This window comes from Typopeltis vanoorti, chromosome 20, assembly GCF_054136105.1.
Source record: "Typopeltis vanoorti isolate ZY-2024b chromosome 20, IOZ_Tvanoo_1.0, whole genome shotgun sequence".
Classification (NCBI taxonomy): Eukaryota; Metazoa; Arthropoda; class Arachnida; order Uropygi; family Thelyphonidae; genus Typopeltis; species Typopeltis vanoorti.
Window position 1 is genome coordinate 94,524,658 of NC_143568.1, and position 16,273 is coordinate 94,540,930.

The following is a 16,273-nucleotide window of genomic DNA, read 5'->3' on the forward strand; positions in this document are numbered from 1 at the left end:
TTTAGCTAATTTGTATGTGGGAGAATCAATGCCATCCACTATGGGACGTAATGGCACATTTTCTTTGTGTATTTTTGGGAGTCCATAAATACGGGGGGGGGGTATGGAGTTAAACGGCTTTAATCTGTTGGTAACTTCTACAGGCCAAGAAGTGACTTTCTTAAGGAGCCTGTGAAGTTTCCTGATTTGTGAGTTGGTGGGATTGTATTTGATAGGGAGGTAAGTAGCCCAATCTAATAAAAGAGCATTAAGCTTACCTGTGTAGTTCTTTTGGTTAAGTACTACAGTTGCATTTCCCTTATCCACTTTGGTGATAACTATTTCTTTATTATTTTTCATTTCCTGCAGAGCTTTATATTCTTTGTTGGATATGTTGGTTTTTGGGGTCTTGCTTTGGAGAGAACACAAGCTACAACTAGTCTTACACTGTTGGCGATTTGATTCGGAAAGTGGTGGATTCCGCGTTTGATCTGGATCATAATATCCTCACTAGGTATTTTTCTGGGAGCAATGGCGAAGTTGTGGCCACGTGAAAGCACGTTGAGTGCTTCAGGGTGACTGAAGAAAGGTTGATTACGGTGTTGGTAGGAAGTTTTGGATTGATGGTCGACATTGCTGAAATATCGGAAATATTTATTAAAGTGTAATTTAATTTATATATCCTATCTACGTTGTCAATTCCTTAAGTGATTTAGTAATGCATAACCAATATATAAGCCTGTCTATGAGAATTATAAATTAAAATGCCTATCATCATACGTGTCTTTTAAGGAATGTGCTTTGCATTATGGGATACTATGGCAATTGATGTGAAGTCATTAGTCTCTATATTCAATAATAATAATAAGTTGCCTTGTTATTATTATTATGTGACACCTCCAGGGAGTCCAAAGACTCATCAAGGGAGAATGTGCCAACAGCATCGAACGATTGAAACCCTTCCAACTACTAACCGCGCTCAAACTTGCTTAACTTTTTGCATGAGCCATTAGTAGCAGAGGCTCTACCAATCGACCAACCTTGCTCATGAAGTTATTTCATGAGTAAACTTTGTTTGCTTACACTTGGATAAAGGATGAAACCAAGTAATGGAATTTATTCAATTTCATACTTGGATAAAGGATGATAATTTCTTGGAATCTTTAATTTGACAAGAAATACATGTAAAATACTCTTTTTATCTAATAGTTTAAATGAGGAAGACTATAAACAAATACAAGTCTCTTTAGCTGTTTAAGAAGTAGTCAACTGTGCAGCTCTTCCTTATACAAGGCTTATCTGAGCATATCACCCAGATACATTAAACTTTTGACATTTAAGTGGCATGGCCTAATTTATTAATTCCATTGTACCTGTAGTGTTATCCTACTTAGGTCTTGAAAATCTGCAACTGTTCACAATGAATCTATATTGAATTCAACCAAAAAGAATAGGAGACAGGTTGGAAGATGGCTGTTCATTTGAAGCAATCTGATGTGAAATTAAGGCCAGCAAGACAAAATATACAGTTGTTTGTTGCTATAGGCCAGGGAGTTCCACAGATGATCTGAAAGACATGCACCACCAAATTAGTACGAGTACAGGTCGAGTGATTATTGTGGGGGACTTCAACTATGGAGATATTGACTGGAAGGAAGAAAGATCACATGGCAGAAAGGAAATAGAATGTATACATCAGCTGAGAGATAATTACTTAAGGCAGCATGTGATGGAAAGGACTAGAGGTGGGAAAGTATTGGACCTGGTCATAGGATCAGAAGAGCTATCCATAACCAAGGTGACAACATTGCCTCCAATTGGTGAAAGTGATCATGCAGTCTTGACTTGGGAGATTGTCAAACATGAGGAATATTCTATCAAGAAGGGGTATTTGTGGAACTACAATACAGGTGATTATGACATGCTTAGGAAGAAGCTTAAATCTATGCCATGGCATAAAACACTAGGGTAAAGATGTTAGTAGTGCATGGGATATAGTTAATGGTCATCTAGAGGAAAGAGTAAGGAGGATTAATCAGGTAGGAGTTAGATGGATGAGTAATACCATTAAGCACAAGCTGCAGAAGAAAATGCTGTGGAGGGTATATAAAGTGAAAGACGTGACCAGAAAACTCATGAACAGTACAAGGCTCAGGCAAGAAAGGTAACTAGCATGGCAAGTAAGGCAAAATTAGATTAAGAGAAGTATCTAGCCAAGCAGTCCAAAGGAAATCCCAAAGAGTTCTTTTGTTATGTGGCAAGCAAGAGGAAGAATGACTATGGATTAATTTCAATGAGTGATGATGGTCACGAGGGGACAGAAGCAGATAAAATAGTTGAGTTACTGAGTGAACACTTTGCAAGGATATATCATCCTAGTGAGATTACTGCTTTATCCTATTTGACAGACACTAATGTTGGGAACAAAGGTGGATGAATTTGAGGTTCTTAGGATATTGCAGAATCTCAATGTAAATACAGCTGTGCGATTGGATAGGATATCAGCTAGGGTTTTGCAAGAATGTGCAAGGTAACTGGCAATGCCTTTGACTAAGCTGTTTAATTTAAGTCTCAGCACTGACAGAGTTCCAAGGGAGTGGAAAGAGGACAAAATAACTCCTTTGCATAAGGGAGATTCTAAGACTACAGTAGCAAATTATACCCCAATCAGTATCACAGGCATGGTAGTAAAAGTACTAGAAAAATTGGTAAAAAAGAGAATTCAAGAAGGGGCAGACAAAAATATGATACTATATGTACAACCAACATGGCTTTGTGAAAGGTCGGTCATGCCTTAGTAATTTACTAACTTTTTATAATAGAGTAACAGCTGAGTTGGATAAAGGTAATGGTTAAGCAATGATTTTGCAAAGGCATTTGACAGAATACCACATGGAACTCTGTTATGCAAATTAGAACAAATGGAGATGGATATGACACTAGTTAAGTGGATAAGAGGGCAGCTGCTGGACAGATATCAAAAAGTGGTATGTGGAGGGGACAGAATCGAGGCAAAAACAGGTGCTAGTGGTGTGTCACAAGGTTCAGTGCTGGGACCATTGCTGTTTAATTTGTACATAAATGATATAGGAAATAACCTGAAAGGAAATATACAGTTATTTGCTGATGATGTGAAATTCAGTAGAGTAATAGTTAATCAAGGCAATGTGGAGAGCTTGCAGGAAGATTTAAGTAGGCTTATCAGTATTGGCAAAATTTAATGGGTGTCAGTTTAATGTTGAGAAATGTAAAGTTATGCATTTTGGGATAAATAGATTACAAGCTGTGTATCACATTGATGGCACTATACTCCAGTAAATAGATTAAGTTAGAGATTTAGGAGTGGTAGTAGACAGAGAGTTAAATTTTAGACGACATGTTGCTAAGATGGCCCATAAGATTACCTGGCTATTGAAGAACACATTAACAAATAGAGATAATTAAGTTGTCATTCTTCTTTATAAGGCCTTGATACATCGGCATCTGGATTGCTGTGCTCACGTCTGGTCCCCTGGGTTTCTTGAGGATGTTGAAGCAGTGGAGAGAATTCAGATGCGAGTGACCAAGATGGGTGAGTAGCCTATAGAATGTTCCTTATGAGGATAGATCGAAGGTGTGTGAATTGCAGAAGTTGATTGATAGGAGAAAAAGAGGGGGATATGATAGAAACATTTAAGTTGCTTAAAGGGTTTTATGGGATAGATGCAGAGGAAATGTTTCAGCACTTGGCTAGAGAGACCAAAACAAGGGATCATCCCTGGAAGTTGAATAAAAGTATAGTAAATGTGAGGACTAGATTTTTTGCTTGGAGAGTTGTTAATAAGTGGAATGGGTTTCCAGACTCAGTTGTGAGTGCTTGTCTGTTAATGGGTTCAAGGAGAGGTATGATAGATTGTGTCTCCTGTGATGAGTCTTTGGACTCCATGGAGGTGCCCGTATAATAATAATAATAATCATAAAAATTATGGTAAGTACACAGGCCAGAATATGCTATCACTTTTAAGCATAGGATTCTCTGGAAGAAGACTAAATTTTCATAAGAGCAGCTGTCTTATGGAAAGACTATGAGAAAAAGCTGTGCCACATTAAATTATTCTAATGGAAATAGATATGATGGATTTAGGACTTCAGTTCATAATTAGATTACATTACATTACTCTAGTGAAGGTAATAATTTCGTGTGCATTGTTAAATCCTTCTGTCATACTTGTGCTTTTGGTTCATTTCATGTTAAAGGTGCTATGATACACAGAGCAAAAAGTTTATGAATTAAAGTTTTTTTTATTTTTTTTTTTCATCTCAATAATATCAGTTATGAGCCTGTGTTACTCGGTGGAAGTGGTGTTTGCACTCCTCAGGCACTAGACCACCTGAAGAAAGAGTCTCGAGTTCAATTCTAGTCGCTGAGTAAAGGGACTTTTTTTTGACTGGTTCCCACGTTAGTTAATCTCTGGCACAGGCAAGTGGATTTTTTTCTCCTGGAAACTGGTGTTTCATCCTGTAAACTCAAGAAAATCTACCATAGAACCCTCACTATTTCAGGCATTAAAAATATTGTGTTATGGTTAGGGACCACGAGATGGTAGCACTTGTTAGCCATCTTTTCACTGCATGCCACTTAAATTAGTGATAGTCTTAGGCCAGCTATCTCTGATTGCTACTAATGGAGATTGAACTGCCCGCTCAGTATTCAAAAGTTAGACTAAAATGGCCTTGCCTACTCACTCCCTGTAAAGGAATAAAAGGCATTAGCTGAGCTGATTAATATCATTTATGTTTCCTTGGTTCTCCAATGAAAATAACAGGATGGGGTGAAGTTTGCACAACCAGGCAACACCTCAGCAGGCATGAAATCAATGTTATATTGTTATAATTTATGTGGTCCCAACCATTATAGAATACAATTCACTCTGGATTAATCCAGAATTTATCACTATTTTCATTTATTTGTTTTCACGCAGTGGATACTTGAGCCTCCATAGCTCAGTCAGTATAGATGAAGCCCTTTGGTCAGAAAGACCTGGGTTCAATTCCCATCCATAACATGAGGAACCTTTATTGGTCTCTCTTGACTAAAAGTGAGTTAGCCGGTCTCATGAAAGTAGAGTATTTTTTCACCCAGAAACTTGGGTTTTTTGCCCCTCAGAGTGAACACTGAACACATACAGACCTACAGTAATACCATTAATTCCTCACTAGGAGGGCTCAACCAGTCCTAAGAGAGATGGTTGAGGAACAGGGGAAATCCCATACGAATAGATAAATAAGTGGATACTTATTATTGGAATGATTAGCCTTTTGCAAATCTCAATATCATATTCCATAATGCTGACCTTTAGTCAGCATTATGGAATATGATATTGAGATTTGCATTTATTATTCAGTCACTTATTTTAGCTCTCAGGGCATTTATCAGATTTTTAATTTAAATAATTTTGCTTTTCTGCTGTTAAATTGATTAAAAATTATATACTCAAGTTCTAATGACTTGGCACTTTTAGGTGGAATTAATTACTCAACAAGCAATGAGAGCTGGTTTCACTGGTGGACTTGTGATTGATTACCCTAACAGTTCCAAAGCCAAAAAGTAAGTTTTCGAAGAAAACCCAAGTATATTTTTGCATATCAGATTATTTTCATGTATAAAAACAAAGCTTATAATTCAGCCTTTGATTTTAAAGATTTTTTTCTTAAATCACAACCTTTGTAAATCCATATGTGCGATGTGAATAATGTATTTACTGTGTCACCTCATGGCCAAGACATTTTTGCCACATTTTAAATAGCCATCTTCCCAGACTAGACAGTTGACTCACTGTACCAAATTTGTGAGACCCTACAGGAATAGTTTAAAAACTGGTTTGCTATAGTAAATTTCTTTTAGCATAGCATTATGCTTAGATACTAGTTCAGGACTTTTGAATGATTTGGTATGTGAGTGAGTTTGTTATTTTGGGTTTTGCAATAGCAAGAGTCAGCTTATACTAAGCTATAGATTAAAGAATCGGTTTGCCCTGCCTGAATGCTTCCACTACCTGTCTCCTTAATTTTTGATTCAATGTCATTTTCTATTTATAGAAATGCACGCACGCACGCACTTACAGATACCTATGTGAACAGTCATCCAACCAACATTTCAGTTCTATTTCCACTGAACTAAGTTATTGTATGCCACAAATTTTAGTGACTAGTTGCAACCTCAAAAAAGAAATAAAATATTGCTTTCTCCATGAATGCCTAATTTGTTCTTTCCATTCTGTTTTGGTGGTAAAGATTTTGTCACCTGTACCACTCTGTTTATTGGGGACCTGAATGTTTTATATTTGACCTCTAGAGCCAATTGAGTACTAAAAATGATATCTCTCTATAAAAAACCTAACTTTTCCTGGGTAGAATTGGCATGTATATATAATGCTGTAGGTTACCAATTTTTGGTGGGTGATATACAAGTGCAGCAGTTCTGAAAAAATAGCCAAGCTGCTGTATGATTATAATTGCATATTTCAATACCATTTGTGAACTACTTTAGGTGGGAGATGAATTTCATTGCCTAGTGTGACTACCACCCCACTCATTGCAGTCCTGAAGTGGCTTGAAGGAGTTTCATGTTTGTTTTCTAGAGCAGGGTTCCAGACTAAGTAAAAAAGAAATAATAAAAATAATATAAAAAATAGTTCTCAGTCCATTCATGATACTAATGTACTTAAGGCTTACAACTTTTCATGAGTTGGAATCACATAAAATGAAGTAAAAAATAATAAAAATAAAATAAAATAAAAACTCTGGCTGAAAAGGTTGATGCTATGATGATAAAATTATGATTCTGCAGTTGTCAAAAAAAAAAAAAAAAAAAAAAAAAAACACTAATGTATAATATGGGTTACCACTCTCCAATCAACAGGTTGCAGGTTTGAATCCTGTCACAGATATGGATGTTTATGATCATCTCTAGGTGGGAGGTGAATTTCATCACCCGCTTTGAGACTGCCCATCCATGGTACAAAAGTATTATCTGTTTACAAAAACCTTTTGTGAGTGGAAGCCATATAAAATTAGAAAAGTTCAAGCATTTTTATTCATCATAATTTAAATAAGAATGGATCTGAACTTGGTGACTAACAAATGCTTCAACTTTTCCCCATACAGTACTGCTTTGTATAAAACTTGAACCACTGTGTACCATCCTTCTCCTTTTAAATATCTGCTTTCCTAGAGCCATAGTTTTGTTTCCTCCCTTTTTTCTTAGTATTTATGAAATTGTGTTTATGCAATGGCAATTGACAATAGATAGTTAGACTTAATTTTGTAGATGGGGAAAAACACTTGTCATCAGCAAGAAAAAATAATTGTTTAAATGTTATTTAGCAACATTATGAATTATAAAGATACCAAAACAACTGTCAAATTTAATAAAATAAAAAGGGACAAAAGCCTGTGTAGCTCAGTGGATGTGGTGTTTGCACACCATGGCACTTGGCCGCATGAAGGAAGACTTGGTTTCAAGTCTAGTCGGCGACTAGAGGAAATTTTTCTAAGCCTTTTTTCGACCGGTTCCCGAGTTAGTCGATCTCTGGCATGGGCAAGTGGGTTTTTCGTCATGTAAACTCAAGAAAATCGACCGTAGAACCCACATTATTTCAGACATTAAATATATTGTGTTAGGATTAGGGACCACGAGATGGTGGCACATTTGAGCCGTCTCTCTTCACTGCGTACCACTTAATTAGTGATAGCCTTGGGCCATCTATCTCTGATTGGGATTGTGGAGATTGAACTGCTCACTCAGTCTCCAAAAGTTAGATAGGGCTAAATGGCCTCGCCTACTCCTGTATACGGGAATAAAAAGGCGTTAGCTGGGTTTTTTTTTTTTTTTTTTTTTTTTTTTTTTTTTTTTTTTTTAAGGACAAATTCAAAGTTGAAAAGGAATCATGCAGAGTTGTCCACCCTCATCAAATTTATTTACAATCTATCTCAAAGAAATATGCAAATCTATAGCTGAAGAACCAGGTTTACAAATAAATGAAATGAATATCAATCACATTAAATATGCAGACGATATTATTGCAGAATCCAAAGCACAATTGGAAAAAGCAGTAAAATTTTAAGTGAAGGGTGCAAAACTTTTGGAATGAAAATCAATCTAAGAAAAAACTAAAACAATGAAGAGATAAGGAAAACATTTCAATAAACTTAGAAAATCATATACTTAAACAAGTAAAGTAATTTACATATCTTGGCAGCCTCATTGCTCACAACCTCGACAACATGGAAATAGTAAAATACAGACTTAACAAAGGATGGTCTAATTTGAATAAATTAAACAAAATATGGAAAAATAACAGCATTTCAAAAAGCTTCAAACTAAAACTCTATAAAACCATTATATATCTACAGCAACATATGGAACCGAGACTTGGAGATTCAATCAGAAAGAAATAGAGAAAATCAGAGCATTCAAAATGAAATGCTTAAGAGAAATAAGACTCACTGGTCAAAACACAAATGAGCAATTTAAACACGAATTAAATTATAGAGAATATGCAAATCCATAGCTATAATTCTTAAACAGCAATTAAGGTAGTTTGGACACCTCCAGAGAATGTCCTTTCAGAGATTACCAAATATAGTCTTGAATGGTATCATTGGAGGAAGACAAACAAGAGGCAGACATTGAGCTTCAGAGAGTTAGCAGAAATGGCCAGAGATAGAACCAAATGGGAAAGATTTATTCATAGGGGACTTAACCCATCATCTGATGGATGAGAAAGAAGAAATGTTATTTAGACTACAGTTTTGCATATATTATCTAAGAGCATGTTAGTTTCTTTATCCACTCTTCTGGTGTAATAATGTATACGTGTTATTCCTCTGGCTAGAAACAGGGCAGTACACTGTTATAAAGAACTTGCTCACTATATTAGCTCACCAGAAATTCCATCTGTAAAACTATAGATAAATACAGTTCTAAAGGAAATTCACCATGGCAAACAATTTATTATAACAAACTATTCACATGGTTCCAAGTTTGCAATATAAAGTCAGTTGTACTTGGACCACTAATCTTAATGCCATTTCCCATTTGGAAACCTAGTTCACTATTTACCATAATAAAAATAATTTTTTGTGTTTTCACATAAAAATTTATGTGAATACACATAATTAAAAATTTCCACAAAAGAATTTTTGGAAACCTATAGTACATTTGTACCATATGAAAAAATTCTAAAACATGTGGGAAAAAAAATATTAGGTAATTGTTTTAAAAATAATAGATCAAGATGCAATAGATGCTAACTGTAGCAAGCACTACTGTAATGAAACAATGCACTATAACAAGTTATGGAAAGGTCCCAGTCCAAGTCCCATAGAACCAGGTTTAAGTTCACTATTGCAAATAGTGAAGCTGAAAATTCACAATAGCAAACTAAATGACATCCCAATTCATGTCCAGAAATTTCATTTGCCAAACATGCAAATGAAAATTTCATTTTCAGATTTCTGAAAATGAAAACAACAGTAGTATGTAATATCTGCATTGACATGGCAATAGGAGTGAAAGGAGGTCACTATTAGAGGTGAAGGGTAGTTCTGTGTAATGTTCTGAAAACAACCATCAGATCAAAATACAGTTATGGAGTGTAATGCTATGGTAAGTACTACATCAAATTTGTGTTTTATATGAAAACTGGAAATGTTGATGGAAGCAAAATCAGCTGAAAGACATGGATGAAAATTAGAAAATTTTGTTAGTTATAGCAAAATGAAGCAACATTGAGCAGGTGTTTTTGCTGCTCTGTAATACATACATTATGTCCAACTGTGTTTTATATAATAATGAAAATCAGGTGCCTCATCTAGTTTCCAGTGTAATGTAGAAATTCTGGATATAATAAGGCAGTATGAAGTCTGGTGGAGTATTGCAGGGTTTAGTGGAAAAAGAGGTGATATAATAAAGATGTTGAAGTTAGTAATGTGGAATTTTACCAGAGTCATACAGAAGGAATAGAAACAGTAGAAGGTGAAATGGGAACTGGATGCTATCCTTAGAAGTTTTGTGAAGGTATGGCAAGAAAGGAATGGTGAGTAGATTTTCTATGTGGAGCATGGTAGGTGAGAGGAATTCTTTTCCAGAATGCAAATGAGTTTAAGGTTTATTGTGATTGGTAATGCTGCTTACTGAGTAAAACCTCTAACAATGACTCAGACTCCATGGAAATTTGATATTATAATAATGGCAGATGGGCTGTCTGTCATCTACAGTAGAGTGGAGTGAGATTTTTGTATGTATATGCTTTAGGAAAACCATATATTTTGAGGGCAGTAATTTTTTAATGCAGTTGACTCTCATTATTACAAACTTGAATAGACCACAGCGACATCTTATTATAGTGGACAGTTTGGTATACTAAATTTACTCAACATTGTACCTATGTGACTGTGGTTGGGACTTTTCAGTAGTTTCTTATAGTGGTGCTTGCTATAGTAAGAGATAATGGTAGTATCATTTGTCCAGAAGGTTACTTTTTCTAAGTAAATCAATAGTCATTTCTGTTTAGTGCATTTAGTAATAACAATCAGTTGCTTCATACATATTAGTGTCTGCTGCTAACAGATTTATTGTATCTAAGTATCATTTTCATGAATAATGATTGCAGCATTTCCTTAAGGACAAAGGTTGAGCTAGGATCAATGTTAAAAATAAATAAAAAGTAACTAAACAGAATAAATAAATAAAAATTGTATGTAAGTAGACTGCATCATTAGCTGTTTGTTGGAGTCACTAAGTTTTGGCACATAGGCCTGTATTTGTTTTTATCTGATTTATACAGGCTTAGTAGTATAATATTTTGAACTTAGTCCCAACTTTAGAGATTGTTAGTTCTACAGTCTCATTCTTTTATTTGTGTCTTGGTTGACTAGTTATGTTATCCTTTGTTTCTTTCAGTAGATGTTGTGTGGGGTTTCAAATGGGCCATCCATATTATTAACAGAGACTACTCATCCACACCAGCTGTCATACCCTCTCCCAAACTCATTCATGCTAGATACACTCACTACATAGCACCATTTCAGAAGTTTATAGGTCTCTATTATATCAGTCCTTTCCCTTCTCTTATCAGTCTGCAGTCAGCATAATCTACATTAATTAAACCTGTTATCATCTTTTAACTCTTTTTTGCAGCCTCTTCATAGCTTCATCCCCTTGGAACCCACGAGACCATATCTGTGCACTGTGATCCAGGGTGCAGCTGTATTAAGGCCTTATAAAGAGGCAGATTTATCTCCTTATCCTTATACATAAATGTTCATTTCAGCATTACAATTATTGTCTGTGTTGTTTTTGCTATATGACCTTTGAACTTCAACTTCCTGTGCACCATAATGCTGAGATCCTTAGCCTCATTTTCTCTAAGCAGAATCCCACCAATATAATATTCCATTGAGACTTTTATTCCTGTTGCAAATTAGGATGGTGGATATTAACATTCACAGGTGCCTCTTTGAATTTCTGTTCATACTAGGTAATGGCAAGGAATAGGGTGTCATGCCACTTAATTCCAAAACCTGATTTTTCATAATTATTGAAATTAGTGTGTTATTTGTATTCTTCTTTTCTTGTTGAAATTGTTCATGAAAGGTAAGTTATAGGTGTATCAGATTTGGTACCCATCCACTTGAGTAGGCTGGGGATGGGACAGGAGTCCTTGGAGAAGCTAAGTAAGCTTTTTAATTTTGGAGGTGGTTTAAATGTAACATCAATGTTGTATTTGTGTAGTATTCTGTACATTTTTTCTGTTATTCCTTTAATGTAAGGAATTGTTATGGCTTCATTGTAATTTTTATTATTTTAGGGTTATTCTTGTGAAAAATTTTGTTTTCCAATAACCATTCTTTATAAATGTTTTGCTTATTATTTGACATTCATTTTTTAGAGCTTGCTCATCAGAGCAAATTGTTAAGGCTCTAATTTTGAGGATGCTAAATGATGCATCTCATGTGTTGATGGCAAGAATCTACCTGTTTGAATTTGTCCATGTGTGCAGACTTTATGGTAGGTAGTGAGGAAGTGTGACATGTGACAAGTATATCAGGAAATAAAAGTGCATGTGTAGTTTTCAGTTGTTTAGGTGTTTAAAATTAACTATGAGACCAGATAGCAAATATATAAACACATTTATGCTGCCAGACATTGGGTTTCAGAATAGTTGAATCTAGAGCTTGTTGCTTAGAATATTCCATATAAAAAATTAACTATATGGAAGACAGTGGTAAGCCCATAGTAATACCTTCTTTTTATAAGTAGCTGTTATTTTGCCACATGAAAGAACTAGAACAAAATATGGATAGAGAGGACTATGATACTGGAATGTATCATAGTCCTTTCAAAAAATAATCACAGTGATTGGGACATTGTGAAAGGATAGATCAAACTGACTAATAAATCTTTATTGTTGAACATCATGTTCTTAATTTTGTTTATGAAGTGCTGTTTATTTTTTAGAGAGAAATTATCCACCAACTCCTCTAGTGTCGACTAGTTTCTTGGCTAGTGATAATACAGGCTGTTGAATCCTTCAGCGATCATCCATAGTGGCATGCTAAACTTTTATTTATTATTTTTTTTTAAGATTAAATTTTAGCATCTCTAGTAGACCACAACTGAAAGCAAGAGTAATGTTATCGCTGTTTACAACTTAAATTTATTGGCAATAGTAGTTAAGATACATTTCAGACCTTCACTATGACAGATCATGTCTACAATATCAGTGGATTTAGGAGATATACAGAAAAATTAAGGTTGTTCATTAATAGGAATCCACTTTGATTTATTGTGAATTGAGAAATTATGGTCCTGGTTTGTGTCATGTGATTAGTAAGTTCAAAAATGACCAATAGGGAAATTATGGCTCTGTGAGCAAAAAAAAAAAAGTGGATTTTGCATACCACATGAGCCGTAGAGCAATATAAGTGCAGGAACGAGACTGACTAGTCATTTGTCTTGAGCAATAGGTTTCTCATTTTGTCTGAATGTGCCTTACTTGTAGAATAGGAATGGGGAAAAATTTTTAGCAGCACTTTGTGTGTACAAATGCCTAGAGACTTTGCAAAAAAAGCTCAATAACACCAAAGGCAGCTTGACATGTGGTTCATTAATTTGTAGAGGCAGGCAGTTTGACAGTCCAACCAGGAAGAGGGCATAAATCTGAAATTCTGCAAATGACTGAACATGTTGCATCTGCAGTTGTTGAGCAGTCAAATGAGAATGCTGTAGGTTCATACAGTGCACATACTGTAACAAGACAATTAGATTTGCCATACACCACAATATGGAGAACTTTGTGTAAAGCATTGCAATACTACCCATACAAACTCAGCCACAACCAAGAGGTGCAAACAGAAGATGCCAGCATCTGAGAAACATTTGTGTTAACATTTCTGGCACACATGAAGTTGAATGAGGATTAGCCTTGGAACATTCTATAGAATGATGAAGTACATTTTCATGTTTGTGGAACAGTAAACACTCAAAACTGCTGCATCTGAGCTACAGATAATTCCCATGCATTTCAACACGTTCTCTTACATTTGCTAAGGGTCACAGTATGGATAGGATTTACGGCCAAGTTTGTTATCAAGCCATTTTCTTCAAAGAAATCCATCAAACTAGACCTGTGACATGAATGGTTACATTTGTGTGTTATCGCAAAAGCATGGCATATCAGGGCAAAGTTTTTCACCTGGCAGATTTGAAAGACAAAATTATGCATCATGTATGACAGCTTTCAACGGATCATTTGCTTTTTGCTGTAAACCAACACTTCCCAAACTGTGGGCCGCTGCCCCCTTGGGGGCCGTTAGTTTTGTTGAGGGGACATGAAATAATGAAAACAAATTTAAAATGTTTTAAGACTAAGTTTGCCATATCAAATGTGTATGTAAGATGCTATAAATGTAATATTTGCATTTGATTTTTGCGATATATGCTGTGTATGTTTTGTATTGAATATAAATACAATAAATGTTACAATAATGTATATCTGTATTACAATTTTTTTTTTTTCGATGGGGGCCATGAAATATTTTAATTTTTCAAGCGAGCCTTTACATCCATAAGTTTGGGAAGCACTGCTGTAAACAGTGCTGTATGGCAGTATCAACTACTGGTCTTGCACAAAGGCCAACGTATTGAATGTCACCTCCATTGATTATCCAGATCTCCTTGACAGCTCATTGCAACATGTCAGCTATATGTGGTATGTTTTTTGTATCACATTATTTTATGAAATGAGAGCAATCATTGAATAACTTTGTTTGTCATTGATTCTGAATCATTTCCCAATTGCATACCATCTGGTTCACAATGTAATTTTCTCTTGTTCACAGTGGCATATTTCTCCATCAGCCATTTTTGAACATTTATTATTATTATTGTCAAAATCTCTTCCCCATGAACTGATTAGTTTGAGGGTAGTTTGTTTACTGTTTCTCTCTCTCTCTCTCCAGATTGCTCTGAATAGGGCTACTTTAATTTGAAATACCTGTTGTGTCCAATATATCCCAAAGAATTGGCAAAACAATTTGTATAAAACTTCTTTTTTTAACTGCATGATTTTGTTTTGTTGTGTCTGCACTAAATTGTGTTGAGCTTATATCTAGTACAGCTGATCAAAGAAATACAGTCATTATACTTAATGAAAAAATTTTACTTAAAAAAATGGGTTAGTGACAGGCCATTGAGCCTAACATGAAAGGGAAAATGGGAAGAATTTGTTAGTGATGGAAGCCAATCCTTATGAAGCAACTAATTATGATCCTACTAAATGCCTAAAAAGGAATAGCTTGCTTTACTTAGAAAAGTAAGCTCCTACCTGGCTGAAAGCATTAAAAATAATTAGTGCACCACTTCTATTCTCCCAGAATGCATGGCTTACCGTAACACAGAAGTCATATTCTGCATGACATGAAATATGACTTCTGCATTACTTCAACCTTAGTATCACTTCTGGATCTGGCTCCCACTGATGAGATCTCAATATAGGTCAAAGCCAGTCTGGGTTGTGGCCCTGCCCTTAATGCACAGCATGTCCATAAGGATATGTGCTTTGCATTATGGGATACCAAGGCAATTGATGTGAAGTCATTAGTCTTTATATACAAGTGGCCCAGTTGCGAAGTTACTTCGTGTACAAACTTTGTTTGCTTACACTTGAATAAAGGATGAAACCAAGAATATAATTTCTTGGAATCTTTAACTTATAGTATAACCAATTGAAAAACTATCAACATATAATACAAAAAGTAGGCTAAGGCTTTTTTGTTATTTTTATTTTTTGCATAATCTGAAAACTGCTCTAGAAACCAATCATGGAATTTTTTTGATTACTTCAGGCCTCTAGTAAGCAGGGCAATGATCTCGCACTGGAAGATGAATTTCATCATCTGATGGATAGTCTACATGATTAAGTTTACATTAGTGATAGGCAGCTAGTAATAATTTTCCTTCAAATTAGTCTCTTATTTGTCAGAACTCTAATTGTGAAATTTTATATTTTGGTCTTTTAGGGTATTACTAATTGCATAAATCCACTTAGATCTTGGTCTTTTTCTGGGTCTTTTTTTCATCCTGGTATCATGCCACTTTAGATTGGCTCTGCTTACACATTTTTGAATAATAATGACAGCAAGTTCCTTTCTAATATTTTCATTTTTAATAGGATTATTCCATTGATACTATATGTTCATTTCCTTAGCCTTTCTCAAAACTCTTATATGTGGTTTATAGTCTTTGGTAAACTATTTTATTCCTAACTCACCTCTTAGACCCCTAAATTAAAATTTGTTTTAACACTTGTATGCTGATAGTTTAGTGTGTTGTCTCTATATAAATTTATTTATGTAGCTCTCCACTGTACCAGCTTTGCCAAAGCAGAGAGGATCCCCCCCTCCACTCCAGCATGAAGTTGAAAATGCAATTAAGAAGCTTAACAATAGTGAGATTCTATGAAAATTGAATCCTAGCATATCTGATTAAGACCACAAGAAATGCAGGGATAAATGTTTCATAGATTGATATAGAAGACAGGCATATGGACCAAAAACTGGAAGAGGTTAGTGATGAAGAGTGCAAGAATTGCAAAACTGGTAGTTTAATTTCCATCATAAGCAAGATTCTATTAATGATTATTCTAAATAGGATTGTTGTTAAAGTTGAAGCATGAAGAACAGTCAGGTTCTAGAAAGGGCAGTGACACCCAAGATCAGATCCTTGACATCAGACAGATGGTTGATAAGT

The 16,273-nt window shown here is 35.1% G+C and overlaps 1 protein-coding gene across 1 annotated transcript in view; it reads left to right on the top strand.

The window, feature by feature from the left end:
- The window catches only part of LOC150095675 (18S rRNA (guanine-N(7))-methyltransferase), a 136,094-nt gene that overhangs the window by 98,806 nt on the left and 21,015 nt on the right, over positions 1-16,273 (top strand). Inside the window, exon 9 of the mRNA XM_090410109.1 lies at positions 5,481-5,566. Within this exon, the coding sequence (XP_090266235.1) occupies positions 5,481-5,566 (86 nt within the window). The remainder of the gene's footprint in view (positions 1-5,480; positions 5,567-16,273) is intronic.